Consider the following 16,322-nt stretch of genomic DNA (forward strand, 5'->3'; position numbering starts at 1 on the left):
CTTCCAAACCTGACTAAACATGAAACAGGCCAAGAGGCAGGCTAAAAAGAAGGGATAATTTACCATGTTCGGAATAATGTTTATCGTAACCCAACTCCATTCAGCTAAACATATGTGGATAATAAGACTTCTGGTCAAGATGGTGGCATAGGAAGACATGGTTCACCTCTTTGCACAACCACATCAAAATTACAATGAAAATACAGAACAACCATCACTCAGAACCATCGGAAATCAAATTGAATGGAAGTCTGAGTACGGAATTAAAGAAACCACATCCATCCAGGATGGTAGGAGGGGCACAGATGCAGAACAGGCTGGTCCCTCACCCATGTGTGGTGGATAAAAATTCAGGAAGGATATCCTGGGAGCTAGGAGTCCTAGCCCCACACCAGACCCCTCAGCCCAGGATTCCAGTGCCAGGAAGATAAGTCCCCACAACTTCTGGCTGCAAAAACCAGAACTGAGTTGGTAGAAGAAACTTCTGGAGCCCCAAGCAGTTCCTGTTAAAGAACCCACACACAGACTTACTCAGATATACTTCCTTTGAGCTCCAGAATAGGGGTAGCAGTTTGAAAGGTACCAGTGGCATACAGGGTGAAACTGAAGTGCCTGGCATCAAGACAAGTAGAGGCTGTTGTCCCTTTTCTGAATCCTCCTCCCACAGAGCCAGCAAGCTGGTGCCATAGCTGAGACTCTATCAACCTGGCTAACACTGTTTGACCCACCTTGGAGATTCCCAGAGACTCCACTCTACCCAACGTACCAATTTATGGGGCCACCCAAGCTGATTTTCCATATGAATAGCTGGTTTTGGCTCATGTTTCACAATTTCTTAAATCCTTTCAAACAAGCAACAGCTAGCCTCAGTGAGTTCTAGGCCTGGCACTAGCAGCAACCAGCCTATATTCACAATTTGGCTTCGCTTGGGAATCTCCAAGCCAGCACAAGTAGCAGCCATCTCAGATTGCTTTATAGCTCAGGCAGTGTGGCCCTAGGCAAAACACAGGTGGGGACTGACCTTGCTCTGCACCATCCGGGAAACCTGAGGGCCAGCACACCAAGTGGACATCTACAGACCACGCTGGAGCACCTTCACCCTCCTCCTGCACAGCTGATCCCCCACAGAAGGCAGGTGGAGGTTGTTAGTAAGTGCTCACAGTCAATCTTTGCAGCTGACTGGCCTGGGTAAATCCCTCCCGTTGATCTGCTAACAGCAACCAAAACTCAACTACAAGAGGAAGATGTACTCAGCCCACACAAGGGGTACACCTTGAGTACCCAGCTGGGGTGATAGGGGCAGCTGTGCCACTGTACCCTACAGGACACCTACTACATTAGGTCATACTGCCAAGACACAGAGTCAAAGCAGCTCTACCTAATACATAGAAACAAACACGGGGAGGTTGCCAAAATGAGAAGACAAAGAAACATGGCCCAGATGAAAGAACAGATCAAAACTCCAGAAAAAGAGCTAAACAGAATGGAAATAAGCAATCAATAAGATGCAGAGTTCAAAACACTGGTTATAAGGATGCTCAAGGAACTTAGTGAGGACCTCAGCAGCATAAAAAGAAAAACACCCAGTCAGGACTTCTGGCCAAGATGGAGGAGCAGGTAAATATGCTTTGCTTCCTCACACAACAACAACAAAAAGAACAAAAACAACTTTAAAAACAAAAAACAACCAGTACTGCTAGAAAATTGAACTGTATGGAAGTCCAACAGTGAAAATGTTGAAGAAGAAACACTCATCCAGACTGATAGGAGGGACAGAGACAAGCAGCCAAGATGGAGAGGACGTGTGGCAAGGCTGTGGACTAGGCAGCACCACATTCATGTGCAGATAAGCCAGGAGGAACAACTGAGGAGCAAGACAGACTGAGCAACCCAGGGTCCCAGCACAGGAAACTAAAGCCTCAAAAACGCTGGTGGTAAAAACCAGTGGGGGTTGCAATGGCAGGAGAAACTTCCAGCATCACGGGAGAGTTCACTGGAGAGACCCACAGGGTCCTAGAGTGTACACGAACCCACCCACCTGGGAATCAGCACCAGAAGGGCCCAATTTGTTTGTGGGTAGCAGGGGAAATGACTGCAAGTGGGGCAAGAACCAAGCAAGTGTCATTGTTCCCTTCTCTGACCCTTCCCCCACATACAGTGCCATAATGCAGTGAAGGGGCCACCCTGGCAAATACCTAAGGCCCCACCCCTTACATCACAGGTGCATTGTGACAAAGAAATATGGCCCAAATGAAAGAACAGATCAAAACTCCAGAAAAAGAACTAAGTGATGAGGAGATAGCCAACCTATGAGACACAAAGTTCAAAACACTGGTAATCAGGATGTTCACAGAAATGATTGAGTATGGTCACAAAATAGAGGAAGAAGTGAAGGCTATGCAAAGTAACATAAAGAAAAATATACAGGGAACCCAGAATGAAGGGAAGGAAACCAGGACTCAAATCAATGATTTGGACCAGAAGGAAGAAATAAACATTCAACTGGAACACAATGAAGAAACAATGGTTCAAAAAAATGAGGAGAGGCTTAGGAACCTCTGGGACAACTTCATATGTTTCAACATCCAAATCATAGGGGTGTCAGAAAGCGAAGAGGAAGAGCAAGAAATTGAAATCTTATTTGAAAAGATAATGAAGGAAAAATTCCCCAATCTAGCAAAGGAAGTAGACTTCCAGGAAGTCCAGGAAGCTCAAAGAGTCCTGAAGAAATTGGACCCAAGGAGGAACATACCAAGACACATCATTATTACATCACACAAGATTAAACATAAGGAGAGAATCTTAAAAGTAGCAAGAGAAAAGGAAACAGTTATCTACAAAGGAGTTCCCACAAGACTATCAGCTGATTTTTCAAAAGAAATCTTGCAGGCAAGAAGGGGCTGGAAAGAAGTATTCAAAGTCATGAAAAGCAAGGACCTACATCAAAGATTACTCTATGTAGCAAAGCTATCATTTAGAATGGAAGAACAGATAAAGTGTTTCCCAGATAAGGTCAAGTTAAAAGAGTTCATCATCACCAAGCCCTTATTATATGAAATGTTAAAGGGATTTATCTAAGAAAAAGATGATCAATACTATAAACAGTAAAATGACAACAAATTCACAACTATCAACAACTGAACCTGAAAAACAAAAGCAAACTAAGCAAGCAAATAAATAGGAACAGAATCACAGAAATGGAGATCACATGGAGGGTTATCAGTAGGGAGGGGGGAGAATGTGGGAAAAGGTACAGTAAATAAGAAGCATAATTGGTAGGTACAAAATTGACAGGGGAGGTTAAGAATAGTAGAGGATATAGAGAAGCCAAAGAACTTATACGAACCAGGACATGAACTAAGGGGTGGGGAATGCTGGTGGGAGGGGGTTGCAGGGCAGAGGGGGATAAAAGGGAGAAAAAAATGGGACTGTAATAACATAACCAATAAAATATACTTCAAAAATAAATAAATAAAGTGAAAAATTAAAAGAGCAAGTCAGAAATGAAGGATACACTAATTGAAATGAAGAACAATTTACAGGGAAACAGTAGAGTGGATGAAGCCGAGATTCAAATTAATGATATGGAGCATAAGGAAGCAAGAAACAACCAATCAGAACAACAAGAAGAAAAAATGAATCCAAAAAAAAATGAGGATAATATAAGCAGCCTCTGGGACAACTTCAAGAGGCCCAACATTCATATTATGGAAGTGCCAGAAGGAGAAGAGAAAGAGCAAGAAATTGGAAAGCTATTTGAAAAAAATAATGAAAGAAAACTTTCCTAATTTGGTGAAGGAAATAGACATACAAGTCCAGGAAGCACAGAGAGTCCCAAAAAGGATGGATACAAAGAGGCCCACTCTAAGACACATCAAAATTAAAATGCCAAAGATTAAATATAAAGAGAGAATTTTAAATGTAGGAAGAGAAAAGAAGTTAGTTACCCACAGGGGAATTCTCATAAGACTGTCAGCTGATTTCTTAAGACACTTTGTGGGCTAGAAGGATTGGCAAGAAATATTCAGTCATGAAAAGCAGGAAACTCCAGCCAAGATTGTTCTACCCAGCAAAGCTATCATTTAGAATCGAATGGGTAGATAAAGAGCTTCCCAGACAAGAAAAAGCTAAAGGAGTTCATCATCACCAAACCATTATTACATGGAATGTTAAAGGGACTTAAGAAAAAGATCAAAACTATGAACAATAAAATGGCAAAAAATACAAATCTATCAATGATTGAATCTAAAAAACAAACTAAGCAAACAAGAACAGAGACAGAATCATGGATACAGGGAGCATTTTGATGGTTGCCAGATGGGAGAGGGGTGTGGGAGAAGGGGTGAAGAGGTGAGGGGATTAAGAAGTACAAATAGGCAGTTCCAGAATAGCCATGGGGATGTAAAGTACAGTATAGGAAATGGAGTAACCAAAGAACTTATATGCATGACCCATGGACATGAACAATGGGGTGGAGATTGCCTGAGGGAGCAGGGGGTGCTGGGTGGAGGGAGGCAATGGGGGAGAAATCAGGACAACTGCAATAGCATAATCAATAAAATATAATTTTAAGCCCTGGCTGGCGTACCTCAGTGGATTGAGCGCGAGCTGCAAACCAAAGTGTCACAGGTTTGATTCCCAATCAGGGTACATGCCTGGGTTGCAGGCCATGACCCCCAGCAACCACACATTGATGTTTCTCTCTCTCTTTCTCCCTCCTCTCCCTCTCTAAAAATAAATAAATAAATAAAATCTTAAAAAAGAGGAATAAAGAAAGAAACTACTTAAAAAAATTTTTTTAAATATATAATTAAAAAGAAACATATGTGAATAATGGATGGCAGCAGGATACCAAATGCTTGCTGGATGGTGAGTTTAAATAGATCAATCAGGAACAGAGAAAGAAGTAAAAATCCTCTAAAAGAGTGCACCAAAGAACAACTTCAAATAACGTGGCCTTGCTGCGGGTGAGTAGAAAATCACAACAGATGTATTAACCTGTGAACAATAGTCAGAAGAGAGATGCTGTTTTTTTAGGTAGGAAAATGGCTTTAGGTAAATTCTAAGCTTAACAAACAGCCAGAGTGGCAAGCATCACAGACTCTTTAAATGCTGACTCCACATACACATTTTCACACACAAAAAGATCATCTTTATGTATCTTGATTGTAAGTTCCTACATTCAAGTTGACAAGAATCCATTGCACAAGTACAAGACTTGGGTTGGCAGCATGTTGTACGGAAAGAGCAGTGTTTGCAAAATGAACAAAATCCTCTGAATTTTTATATCAGGTATAATGGGCACCACATAATGCAGCACTTTGTTACACTGCTCTTCCCTTAAACAGAGTGAGTAAAGTGTCATGTGACTGCTAAAAAATGCAAATACGACTTTAGTCTACTTCAATAGAAGTGTGCAGATAATAAAAGCAATAGTCCTACTTCAAGCTCAATTAATTGGAATAAATCTGGAGTATTGTGTTCAATTAAATGCATCAAAATTTAAGAGTAATACCTCTTACCCATTCCTTTCTTTCCATTTCCAAATCCTACCAGATTCTCTCATCTCATACCTGGTAGATTGCTCCCAAAGATGACCCAACAATCAATCTCTCCCTTCCAACATGCCTTTTGCAGTGTCACTTTGCCACTCCTCCCATCAGGAGATGCAGTCTAGTTCTCCTCCCATTGAATGAAGTCTGGCCCTATGTTTTACACTGATCAATAAGAAGTGATGGAGCTTGACTTATAGGCCTAGGCCTTAAAGGGCCCCACAGCTTCTGTTTTCACCTGGTTGTTTGCCAGCCACCAAGTCAAGAAGCTAGGGCTAGCCCTGGCCAGTGTTGCTCAGTTGTTTGGAGCATCATCCAGGAAACCAAAAGGTCTTGGGTTCAATTCCTGATCAGGGCACATGCCTAGGTTGTGGGTGTGGTCCCCCAGCAGGGGGTGAATGAGAGGCAACTGATCAATGTTTCTAACATTGATGTTTCTCTCCCTCTCTCTCTCTCCCCTCTCTCTAAAATCAATAAGTATGTCCTCAAGTGAGGATAAAATAAAATAAAATAATTTAAAAAAAGAAAAGCTAGGGTTAAACTACTGACTGATGAGAGGTTGAAGGGAAGGTGTATTCCAAGCCCCAATAATGGTAACATTCTATATCTGTGCTACTTAACATGGGAATTACTAGCCACATATGTCTACTGAGTCCTTGGAATATGGCTAGGACATCTGAAGAATTTCATTTGATTTTAACTAAACTTTAAGTAGCTAGTGGCTACTGTACTGGGCATACAGAAGACTATTCCCATTCTAATTCATCCAACATAATAACTCTGCTAAAAGAACAGGGCAGCAAAAAATCACCTTAGCACCTACCCTTCATGGGGCTACAAGTACATAAGCAGTGACTAGAGATGGCTGGGGAAGGATATAGCGCTCTCAGCTGGTATTTTTTTTAAAAGACCTCCCTTCAACATCACCCAAAGTAACCATTCTAACTTGATTTCATCTACATAAAACATAAGAACCAGAAAGAGAAATTTCCACACTGGAATATACCGTAAGTACCGCATCTAGTATAGAGGTACCCTGACTAGAAAATTAACCTACAAAAACTGTCTTCCTCATCTATTGAAAAACGAAGTTTAATATTTCTCTGGTTCATACATTTTTGGGGGAAGGAAGCAGGAAGTCAATTTGGGAGAGCCTACTGTATGTGAGTTAGAAACAGGTGCATACATTAATGCATTTAATTCTTTTAATCACTTTTTTCAGACTAAGGAAATAGAAGTTCAGAGAGACTGACTTGCCTAACGACCCAAAACTGGTTAGTGCTGGAGAGTAAATTAAAAACCAAGCCTCTGACCCTGGCCGGTGTGGCTCAGTGGATCAAGTGCTGGCCTATGAACCAAAGGGTCGCCAGTGTGACTCCCAGTCAAGGCACAGGCCTGGATTGCAGGCCAAGTCCCCAGTAGGGGGCGCGCAAGAGGAACCACACACTGATGTTTCCCTCTTTCTCCTTCCCCTCTCTTTAAATATAAATAAAAATAAGATGTTTAAAAATTTTTTTTAAAATAAAAATCAAGTCTTTGGATTTCCAATTCCACACTCTTTCCAATACACCTGAATGCTTCCCCCATCAAGAATAAAAATGTTTGCCTGACTTCTGAGACTTTCCATGTTCTGGTCCCCTAAGTAAATATTTCCAGTTAATGCTTTAACTCTTTCCTGCTTCCCTTCATGCACACCATCCTTCAAAGCTCAGTTTGTCTCCCTTTTTCCTTCTGTGAAACATTCCTCATCTTATTCCCAGTTAATTTCCCTCTCCTCTGAATGTCTACATCAATTATAATGGACACCACATAATTCATCACTTTGTTACATTGCTCTTCCCCTAAACAGACCGTAATCTCTTTGAGGACAAGGGCCATACTAAAATTTTGGAGGGTGGCAATCATTCCCAATTTCCTATTTCCCTCTGATCCATGAATAGATACTTCTGGAATGGATGAAACACCTAAACTCAACAGGCAAATACTTATTGATTAAAGTCAGCCCCACACTCTCGAGTCCTACCCTTGCTTAATCTACCGCGCACCAATCAATACGGAAAGGTTGAGCGGCGAATCTAGACGGTAGCAAGGCCACGTAATGCTCCCCGCCCACTCGAATAAGTAAAGAGCAGCCTGTTGGTTGCCGTTTGGGCGTGGCCCGGCCGATTGGGCGTGGCGTGCGTTATTAAAGGCGTGGCCAACAGGAAGCTACGCTCTGGGTCAGACTCGGTAGCCTCCGGTGATCCTCGACAATTTCCGGCAGCGGTCTCCTCCTCTGTCGATTTACTTCGGGTATTTCCGGAATCCTTCGGGACTTTTCGTCTGGCTCCCGCGCAGCTCTCTCCACTTCGGGTATTTCCGTGTCCCGCTCGGACGTGCTCGGCAATCGCTCGGCCGCCCCCATCCCTCGGTAACGGTCGCTGGTGAGTTTAAATGAGCCGGGGCTGGCCGGGCCGGAGCCGCTGCGGGGGGGGCCTGAGGCACTGCAGAAAGTGGGCCTGAGCCTCAAGGATGACGGTGCTGCAGGAACCTGTCCAGGTAATGATAACCCTCTTCTCTGAGGCTTGGCTGGGAGACCCAATCGGGAAGCCGCGTATGGCCACTTCGCGGCCTGGTGCGGCCTAGGCCGGGCTGCTTCTCCCGCCTCCCCTTACGCCGGGTTCTACCTGTCTTCTCGTCAGTTCGGGGGCCATGCCCGCAACCTTAGCGGTGTTACCTCTGGTCCTGTGTTACTTCTGTCTCTAGTACGAGCGGCGTTCGGCGATAATACCGTCCTTCCCCTCCGACCCGACGTCCGGCTAGCCCCTCCTGTCAGTCTAGGGGCCTGGCCCTGGTCTGGGTGAGAGATTGGGGTGGGGTAAGGGGGTGAAAGCTCGCCCAGGTGCTCTGTTACCTAAAGAGTGATTGGGAGGCACATTTATCACAGCTTGTACAGTGTTCACAATGGTGGGGCAAGTTTGCGAGGAGGGGTGGTTGGTTTTGTTTTTGTTTTATGTGAGAGGCTAGAGGGATGGTAGGATCGGTATTTTTAATACTAATTTCTATTTTGGTAACAGACTTACTAGCCCACATTGCTTTCTCCGCGCAGTGCATTTCTCACTGAACAATAATTTAAGAAGAGAACTCCAAGGCCCAGTGCTGAGGTGCAGGCACCTATTACAAGGGGAAGGAGTAGGAACGACAAATCTGAGTTTTTTTCCCGTGGCCTCTGATGGAGATCAGGAGTGTTTTAGTGTACGTTTATACGGCGTTCAGGAAATGAAAGACAAATACTGGTTTTCCCATCATTTCACTGCACTTACCACACCAACGTGTGCTTTGAGGCACAGTGCTCTGAGGGCATGGAAGAAACCCTATTGGGTTTTAAGTGTTCGATGCAGTGCCAAGTCATTTCCCCCCTGCCATCTGAAGAAACAGCATCTTTTGTTCCTTGGTGATGGGCCAGGTCTGGGGGACTTTCAACCCACCATTTGATCTTTGACTTGATTATAAGAGTTGACCTGTCAGCTGCTGTCATTGAGTCATGGATAGAAATTAATTCATAGTACCCTTCATAGGCCTGTGATAGCAAATAGTAAATATTTTAATACATCATTGCTTTCATACTTCCTTTATTTTTCTTCAGAGGATGAAATACCCATTTCTCCAAGTTGGCTTCTTCCCCGGCTCTATACATATATACCAGCTATTATTGTTTGAATTACTATAACGTGGGATTCTATCTTAGGAAATGTATCTGTTTGTAAGTGGTACCAGCGCTTCCAAAGCCTTCTTAACATCTAATTCCTCTTACTAGTAAAAAGTCTCTTTTAAGATTTCTTTTTTTTTTGAGACCTAACATGAAATTAGAAGCTGCTGTCTGTACCTTAAATGAATAAATAGAGCACATAAGTTGTTTAATTTCTATTTCATATTCTTGTAATTTTTATCTTAATAATTGATACATTTGCTTCCTCTGGCCCCCAAAGTCTTCTAAAATGATAAACTAGTTGTATTGGTAGCCTGTAACCACTATTTAACATTTGAACTTGTATAAAAGCAGAGAGAATAAAAGAAATAGGTAACCTATTAATAATACCCCTCAGTTTTCCTCTTTCCTAAAGTAAATTGGCAGTAATGCTCTTAGGGATTTTTAAGACTTAAAAAGTCAAATTTGGTTTGTTTTTTTTTTCTTCACACTACCTTTATCCACTAGATTTGGGGATAGTGGTAAGAAGTTTTAGAATCTGGCCAGGTGAGAACTTTGGTTGTGACTTATAGTGTAAGAAGAGGCCATTCCAGGAGGGATATGGAGCAGTGGGAGGAACAGGCAACTTTGGCTGCAATGATCAAGATCCACTCATTTGGGATAGTGCTGATAATGGGAAAGAATTAGTAAGGAGGAAAATAAAAATAGGATGGATAGGATACTGTATATGTTGTTATTTTTTAAAACTGTATTTGTAAAGGAATGAGCATAAGTTGGAAAGTTGTTTTCCTTTCTTGGAATGCCTCAGGGTTTGTGGTATTAGTAGGCATAGGAAAAAGTTGAGAGAAAAAATGAAAGCAACTGTTTTCTTCTTTTTTTCTTTCAAGTTTTAACACAGAATAGCCAGTCTGATAAACCATGTAAACCTAAATATAAGCTCCTGCTCCAAATTATTTCTCTTAGAAAAGTATTCCTTGTCTGCGGGGTGTAAAAAATTAACTTTTCCCCCACCTTCTAAGTTCTTCTAGCTGGGCTAATAATCAAATTAACATGAAACAGATTAACAGAAGAAAATGTCCAGAATTTATTACAGGTGTACTTGGGGTGGTGTCATAGAATGGGACCCAAAGATACATTGGGCAGTTGAGGTGTATATGCCATTTTCGTCAAATGTGAAGGGGGACAGGGGACTGGGATTTCAAAGGACAAGTAGGCAATTCACAGGAAGACAAGAAAGAGCAAACATGTGGGGAACAAATTCTTGCTGGGCCACCCAGAAACAATGGGACACAGAAAAGCTCAACAAACAGGCTTTGCTAGGTGTCTCAATTTCTGCTGCATTTAGTTTATATTGTGATGATAAGGTGAAGCACCCTTCTTTTTCTAACAGCATTCCTGTAGGAAGGTAAGGGAGGAGAGTCAGAGGTTCTGAGTCCTTTGTTTCTTAATAACAACTTAAAATCATTATCCTAGAAAGGCATATTTTGTGGTGGCAAAACTTTAGTCCCCCACAAGACTTTACAGAAATCTCTCCTATTGTGAGGCAGAAATTCTATCATAATTTTTTTTTAAGATTTTACCTATTCATTTTTAGAGAGGGGAAAGGAGGGAGAAAGAAAGGGAGAGAAATACCAGTGTGTGGCTGTGCACCCCCCACTGGGGATTTGGCCTGCAACCCAGGCATATGCCCTGACTGGGAATTGAACCGGCGACCCCTTGGTTCTCAGGCTGGCACTCAATACACTGAACCACACTAGCCATGGCCTGTCATAATTTATTTTAAAGATTTTATTTATTTATTTTTAGAGAGAGGGGAAGGGAGGGAGAAAGAGAGGGAAAGAAACATTTATGTGAGAGAAACATCCATTGGTTGCTTTTGTAAGTGCCCTGACAGGGGACTGAATTCACAACCCAGGCACGTGCCCTGACCAGGAATCGAACTAGCGACATTGCACTTTGTGGGTCAATACTTAACTAGCTGAGCCACATTGGTCAGGGCTGTCATAATTTTTAATATAACTTTTGTGAAAGATACACTATTCTTAATGACTTCAACTGGTGCTAATTTAGATATTTATAAAAACACACCTGAAGAAGTTAAAAAAAAAAGCAAAGACATTTGAAGACATTTGATTAGATTTATCAATTTACAGTTAGAAATGTTGGATGAAGTTACAAAAAAAAAGCCTTATAAAAATTGCCTTTATAAGCAGTATAGTAAGCTGGTGGTACTATACACCTAGTATTATTGTAGAGGTCATTAGAGAGCAAAAGAGTACATTTGGCTTGGGGTAAGATGTATAGGGACAGCAACTACCATAGGTGCAGAGAGTACTGTTTTTCAAATAACTTACAGTTGAACTTGAAGGTGGTGTATTCAGGAAAACTGTTAGATGACCCCCCACCAAAGGCTTTATTGACGTCAAAGAGTGGTGATGGAAGCTGCATGTGGGGTTCTCCTAAGTGGCAAGTTTTACTACTGGGATATATGGGAGCTCGAGTTGGCTTTCTTCACTATCCTTTTCTGACCCTCTTAAAAATTGGTGATAAAGAAATATTGTTCTGAGCAAAGCTCGATTTTAAATCAGAAATGGCTAGAACTCTTGAACATGGTACTTTATTTCTCTTTCATTTCTTTGATTTTAAATGAAAAAAACTCAGAGTCCTGGACTTTATGGCCGTAGTACATATGTGTCAAATTTGTCTGGTGATCCGTAGTACTAAGGTAGCCAGTAAATCATTTGTGTCTTTTGGGGCTTATGTGTCACAAAATAAATAATTGTGGCAGATATGCTGGTAGATATTATATAATAAAATTATAAATTATGTATATTGAATTTATTTTCATTAAGAGATGGGAAAGAAACCAGTTTTAAGTGCTTAATGTGTGCCAGTCAGTATACTGGGAACACTACATATGTATGCTTTTATTTAACCCACACAAGTCCAAGAAACAGCTCCATTTTTCATATGAAGAAACTGAGGCTAAGAAGACTGAAATAGCTCCCCCAAAGTCACACTGCTGGGAGTACTGGCACACAACTTTGAACAAAGGTCTCCCACCTCAGATCCTGGGTATATTCTGTCTACACCATGTTCTTTCATCTACAACAAAATTAAACAAGCAAGTTCTTAGGAGATCTCCATGTCATAAGTGAGTAATTAGGTGGCGATTATTTGCATTTCAAAGTAATTCTTCTGCGTGCCATGAAGTGCCATGAAGTGTCGTCAAAGGGAGAATTCCAAAGATCCTTAACAATTGGATATGCAAAGAAACTTAAGGCTAAGACTACCTTATAAGAAGTGAAAGATCATTTGTTTATTAGTTCAACGTACATTAGTTAAGCACCTGCTTAAAAAGTACGTAATACATGCTGGGATTATAATAGTGAGCAAAAGCAGATGTCCCTACCTTTCTAGGGTTTATATTATAGTGAGGAAGATATTATGCAGTGCTCTCCTAAATCCATGTAAGCTACAACATTGAGAGGTATTGGGAAAGGTACTTGATGCTATTAGAGTGTATAATGAGAATACCTAATCTCATCTGGGGGTCCCCAAAACAGCGTTCCCTGAGAAAGAAATCTAAAGAGTGACTAGAATTTGCATGGTTTGGAGGAAAGGAGGAGCGTGACAGGTAAAGTGAGCTGTATGTTTAACGGCCCTGTGGCAGGAGAGTAGCATGACAGGTTTGAGTTGCTGAAAGAAGGTCACTCACTGTACTAGCATGGAGAGGATAAGAAAACACGACACAGGATGAGCTGGCAAGGTAACCGTGTGTTATACCTCACTGTCTCATTTGGTGGCTTTGGTTTTTATTATTAAGGACAATTAGAAGCCACTGAAGGATTTTAGCAAAGGGGTAATATGATCAGAGCTGATTTGTGAAAAGTTCACAGGGAGAGAGTGCATCATAGGGTAAAAAAAGAATTCAGGGAGGCCAAATAAAACACTGTTAAAGTAATCCAGGGAAAATGATCTGCCTTAAAAAGTAAATGTTTATTGAACTTCTTCCTTTCATTATTACTTAAGTTGCATAATTTAAACATGTATCATTTTGAAAAGTAGGTATATGCATGGTTCTAGATCCCTAGGTCATATGGTCTAACAAGGGTGTCATACACATTTTCACCAGGGGCCACATCAGCCTTGTGGTTGCCTTCAAAGGGCCGAATGTGATTTTAGGACTGTGTAAATGTAAGCACTCCTTAACTAGGGGAGAGGAGCTCAGCACTGCCACCAGGTAAAAACAAGGTGCTGGGCCGATAAAACAAGGTGATAAAACAAGGTGGAGGGCCGGATTTGGCCTGTGGGCCTTGTGTTTGCCATCTGTGGTCTAGTAGAACACCGGAAGGCCGGGTCAGTTCTTATGGGAGGTTAAAAAAAGCAGCCAAGCACTGTGTTAGACTTACCTCAGAGGTTAAGTGTTTTTATTCTTATTTTACAGATAATTAAAACTAAAGCCCTAAGAAATGTCTTGGTCATCTTTATTATTGTCAGAGGGAGTCTCTTTGTCTCTTGGATTGGGATGTGGAAATCATATTAAACATTCAAAAACTAATTGTTGGGTCAAATTAGGTTTGTATATCCTTTAGCTTGTTTTATTATTTTTTTTGAGTTATTATGTAGTCCAAATGTTGAAATTCTCTGAAGAGACACCCATAGTTTACCACATTTCCTATCATCTGTCTCTTTGCTATGTTGTAACATAGAAGAGATGTAGGTTAGATAGCAGTGATTCTGTGGTATATACAAAACCTTCTTAAATTCACCCCTTACAACACCATGTTTTTTAATAGTTAATTTTTTTTGTATTCTTTTTCCATGACCATTTATCCCCCAGCAAACCCACATATTTTTGTTCTAAGGTTTGGCTTCCCAATTGTTTGGTAAAAAAAAAAAAAAACAAGCACAGTGACCCCAATGACAATGATCAAATAGATGCCAGTAGAGATCTGAAATTTCAAAAAGTTAAGGCTATTATTATAGCCCTACAGAACTTAATTTTTGCAACCTGGGTAAGTGTTTTACTGAAATCAGGATCGTACAGCATATAGTAAGATGATAAGGCAAATGATCTGAGTAGTGTGGAGGAAAGGATATGACAGGATCTAGTCTGCTATTAACCAGAAAAATCTGGGTATCTTCCAGATATTTATAGATGATACCACTAAGAGATTGTACTACCTTCAAACCTGATATATTCCAACCCTTCTGTCAGGCTGACCCTTATCTCCATGCCAGATTCTTACTTCCTTTGCTTTTTAATGTTTTACTTATTATGTTGAGAAGAAACAACTAGATGTTATTTTGTATTTTATGTTGTCAACATTAATATTCCCTTTTATTCATATTAGTAAAAGTTAATTATAGTAGGAATGTCTCAATTTGTGTTTTACCTCCAGATTGGGTTTCTAAAAGTTGGTAGATCAGTAAATGGAAAATGGACCCAGAGTTCTAAAACATACACTCAACAAACATTTATTGAACATTTATTATGCTTAAGGGCAGTTATCTAGGATAACTAGGGAAATAACTCATGAAGTAGGATAACCAGGGCATTCTAGAGAAAAATAGAGTCTAGTTTTTGTCTTAAAAATATTGCAACCTAGTTAACCAAATAATATAGCCAACTCTAATAAGTAACCTGATGTTTTAAAAAAGCATAAACAAACTATCTAGAACCGTAGGATAGAATAATTAGTATTGCATGGGATACATCAGTGAAGGCTTCGGGAAAGGCAGAGCATGTAAACTGAATTCTGAAGAAAGATGACTGAAATTTCAGGAGATAGAAGTTAAAGACACTGGACAGCCCAAACAGAGGCAACAGTGTTAACAAAAACTCTGAATTATTAACATCCAGTCGATATTTAGGGACCTGTGGAGGCTTTTTCTTGTTCTAGACATAGGCAGCTTTGGTGAGATGTGAAAATAGAGCTGAAAAAGGAAGATGAAAGCCAGATGGAATTTGAATCGTTTACTAAGGAGTTGGTGCTTTATTCTCTAAGTATATATTTTGTGAATTTTGTAGAGCTATCCAAGAGGAAACATTAGAAAGTTTTCATCAGGGAGGAAGACATGATGATAATAATGAGAATGACGAGCAGCTAAAATGTATTGAATTATTAAGAATGTGCTAGGAACCATTATGTACTTTACTGGAGTCTTATGATTTAAATGAAGAAACTAAGACTTAAAGAAACATGAAATTACTTGCCCAAGATGCAGAACTAGTAAATCTCGGAATGGGGATTTGAATCCAAACCCCTCACTATAGTCTTCTGTTTAGCAGTGATGATATTTACGTTTGAAGAAGGTAATTCAGGGACAGGATGGATTGCATAACAGCTTGCAGGTAGGAAGACCACTTAGGAATCTAAGAGTTTAAAGGGAAGAAGATTCTGTTACAGACTAGGACTAGAAAAAAGGGGATAGATTCGAGGTACCTTCCTTTATGTACAATTCTGTAAATAATGGTTACTTACTAATCAGCACACTAAAACCTTTAATTCCATAATGTACCCAGATTGAACTACCAGTACATTCATGATTTCATATATACTGTACAAGGTCACAGATGTGACTTTGGGCAGTTTGAGTTTCAGACAGAGTGTATCTCCTAGTCCCAGCAGCAGCAATGCTCCTCAAGGTGCTATTATTGTAGTAATCTCTAATTTGTAAAGAGAAAGCACCTTTTGGGTCAGTAACTTGTTTCTTTCCCCTTTTTAAATTATGGTACTCCCCTCCTACTCATGGTCTGCTGAAGTCTGAAAATATTAAATGGAAAATTCCAGAAAGAAACAGTTCATAACTTATTTTAATTGCATGCTATCTTGAGTAGTGTGATGAAATCTCGTACAGTCCTGCTCCATCCCGCCTGGGATGTGAATCATCCCTTTGTCTGGTGTTCATGGTGTATACACTACCTGCTCAATAGTTACTTCTTAGCCTTCTCATCACCAGATCGACTGTTTTGATATCACAGCACTTGTGTTGAAATAACCCTTATTTTACCTAATAATGCCCCAAAGCGCAAGAATAGTGATGCTGGCAATCTGGATATGCCAAAGAGAAGCTGT

General features: G+C 40.6%; 1 protein-coding gene across 7 annotated transcripts in view; it reads left to right on the plus strand.

The window, feature by feature from the left end:
• Positions 1–7,913: 7,913 nt before the first annotated feature.
• CDC27 (cell division cycle 27) overlaps positions 7,914–16,322 on the plus strand; it is a 55,416-nt gene continuing 47,007 nt past the window's right edge. For 4 of the 7 annotated variants that reach the window (XM_036033550.1, XM_036033549.1, XM_036033551.1 and 1 more), the window contains exon 1: positions 7,914–8,090. In XM_036033550.1, coding sequence (XP_035889443.1) covers positions 8,064–8,090 — 27 coding nt within the window. In that variant the 5' untranslated portion in view covers positions 7,914–8,063. The remainder of the gene's footprint in view (positions 8,091–16,322) is intronic. The other 3 variants (XM_036033548.1, XM_028521895.2, XM_028521896.2) reach the window with 3 other exon arrangements.

The sequence above is a fragment of the Phyllostomus discolor genome, chromosome 8 (assembly GCF_004126475.2).
Source record: "Phyllostomus discolor isolate MPI-MPIP mPhyDis1 chromosome 8, mPhyDis1.pri.v3, whole genome shotgun sequence".
NCBI classification, from domain to species: Eukaryota; Metazoa; Chordata; class Mammalia; order Chiroptera; family Phyllostomidae; genus Phyllostomus; species Phyllostomus discolor.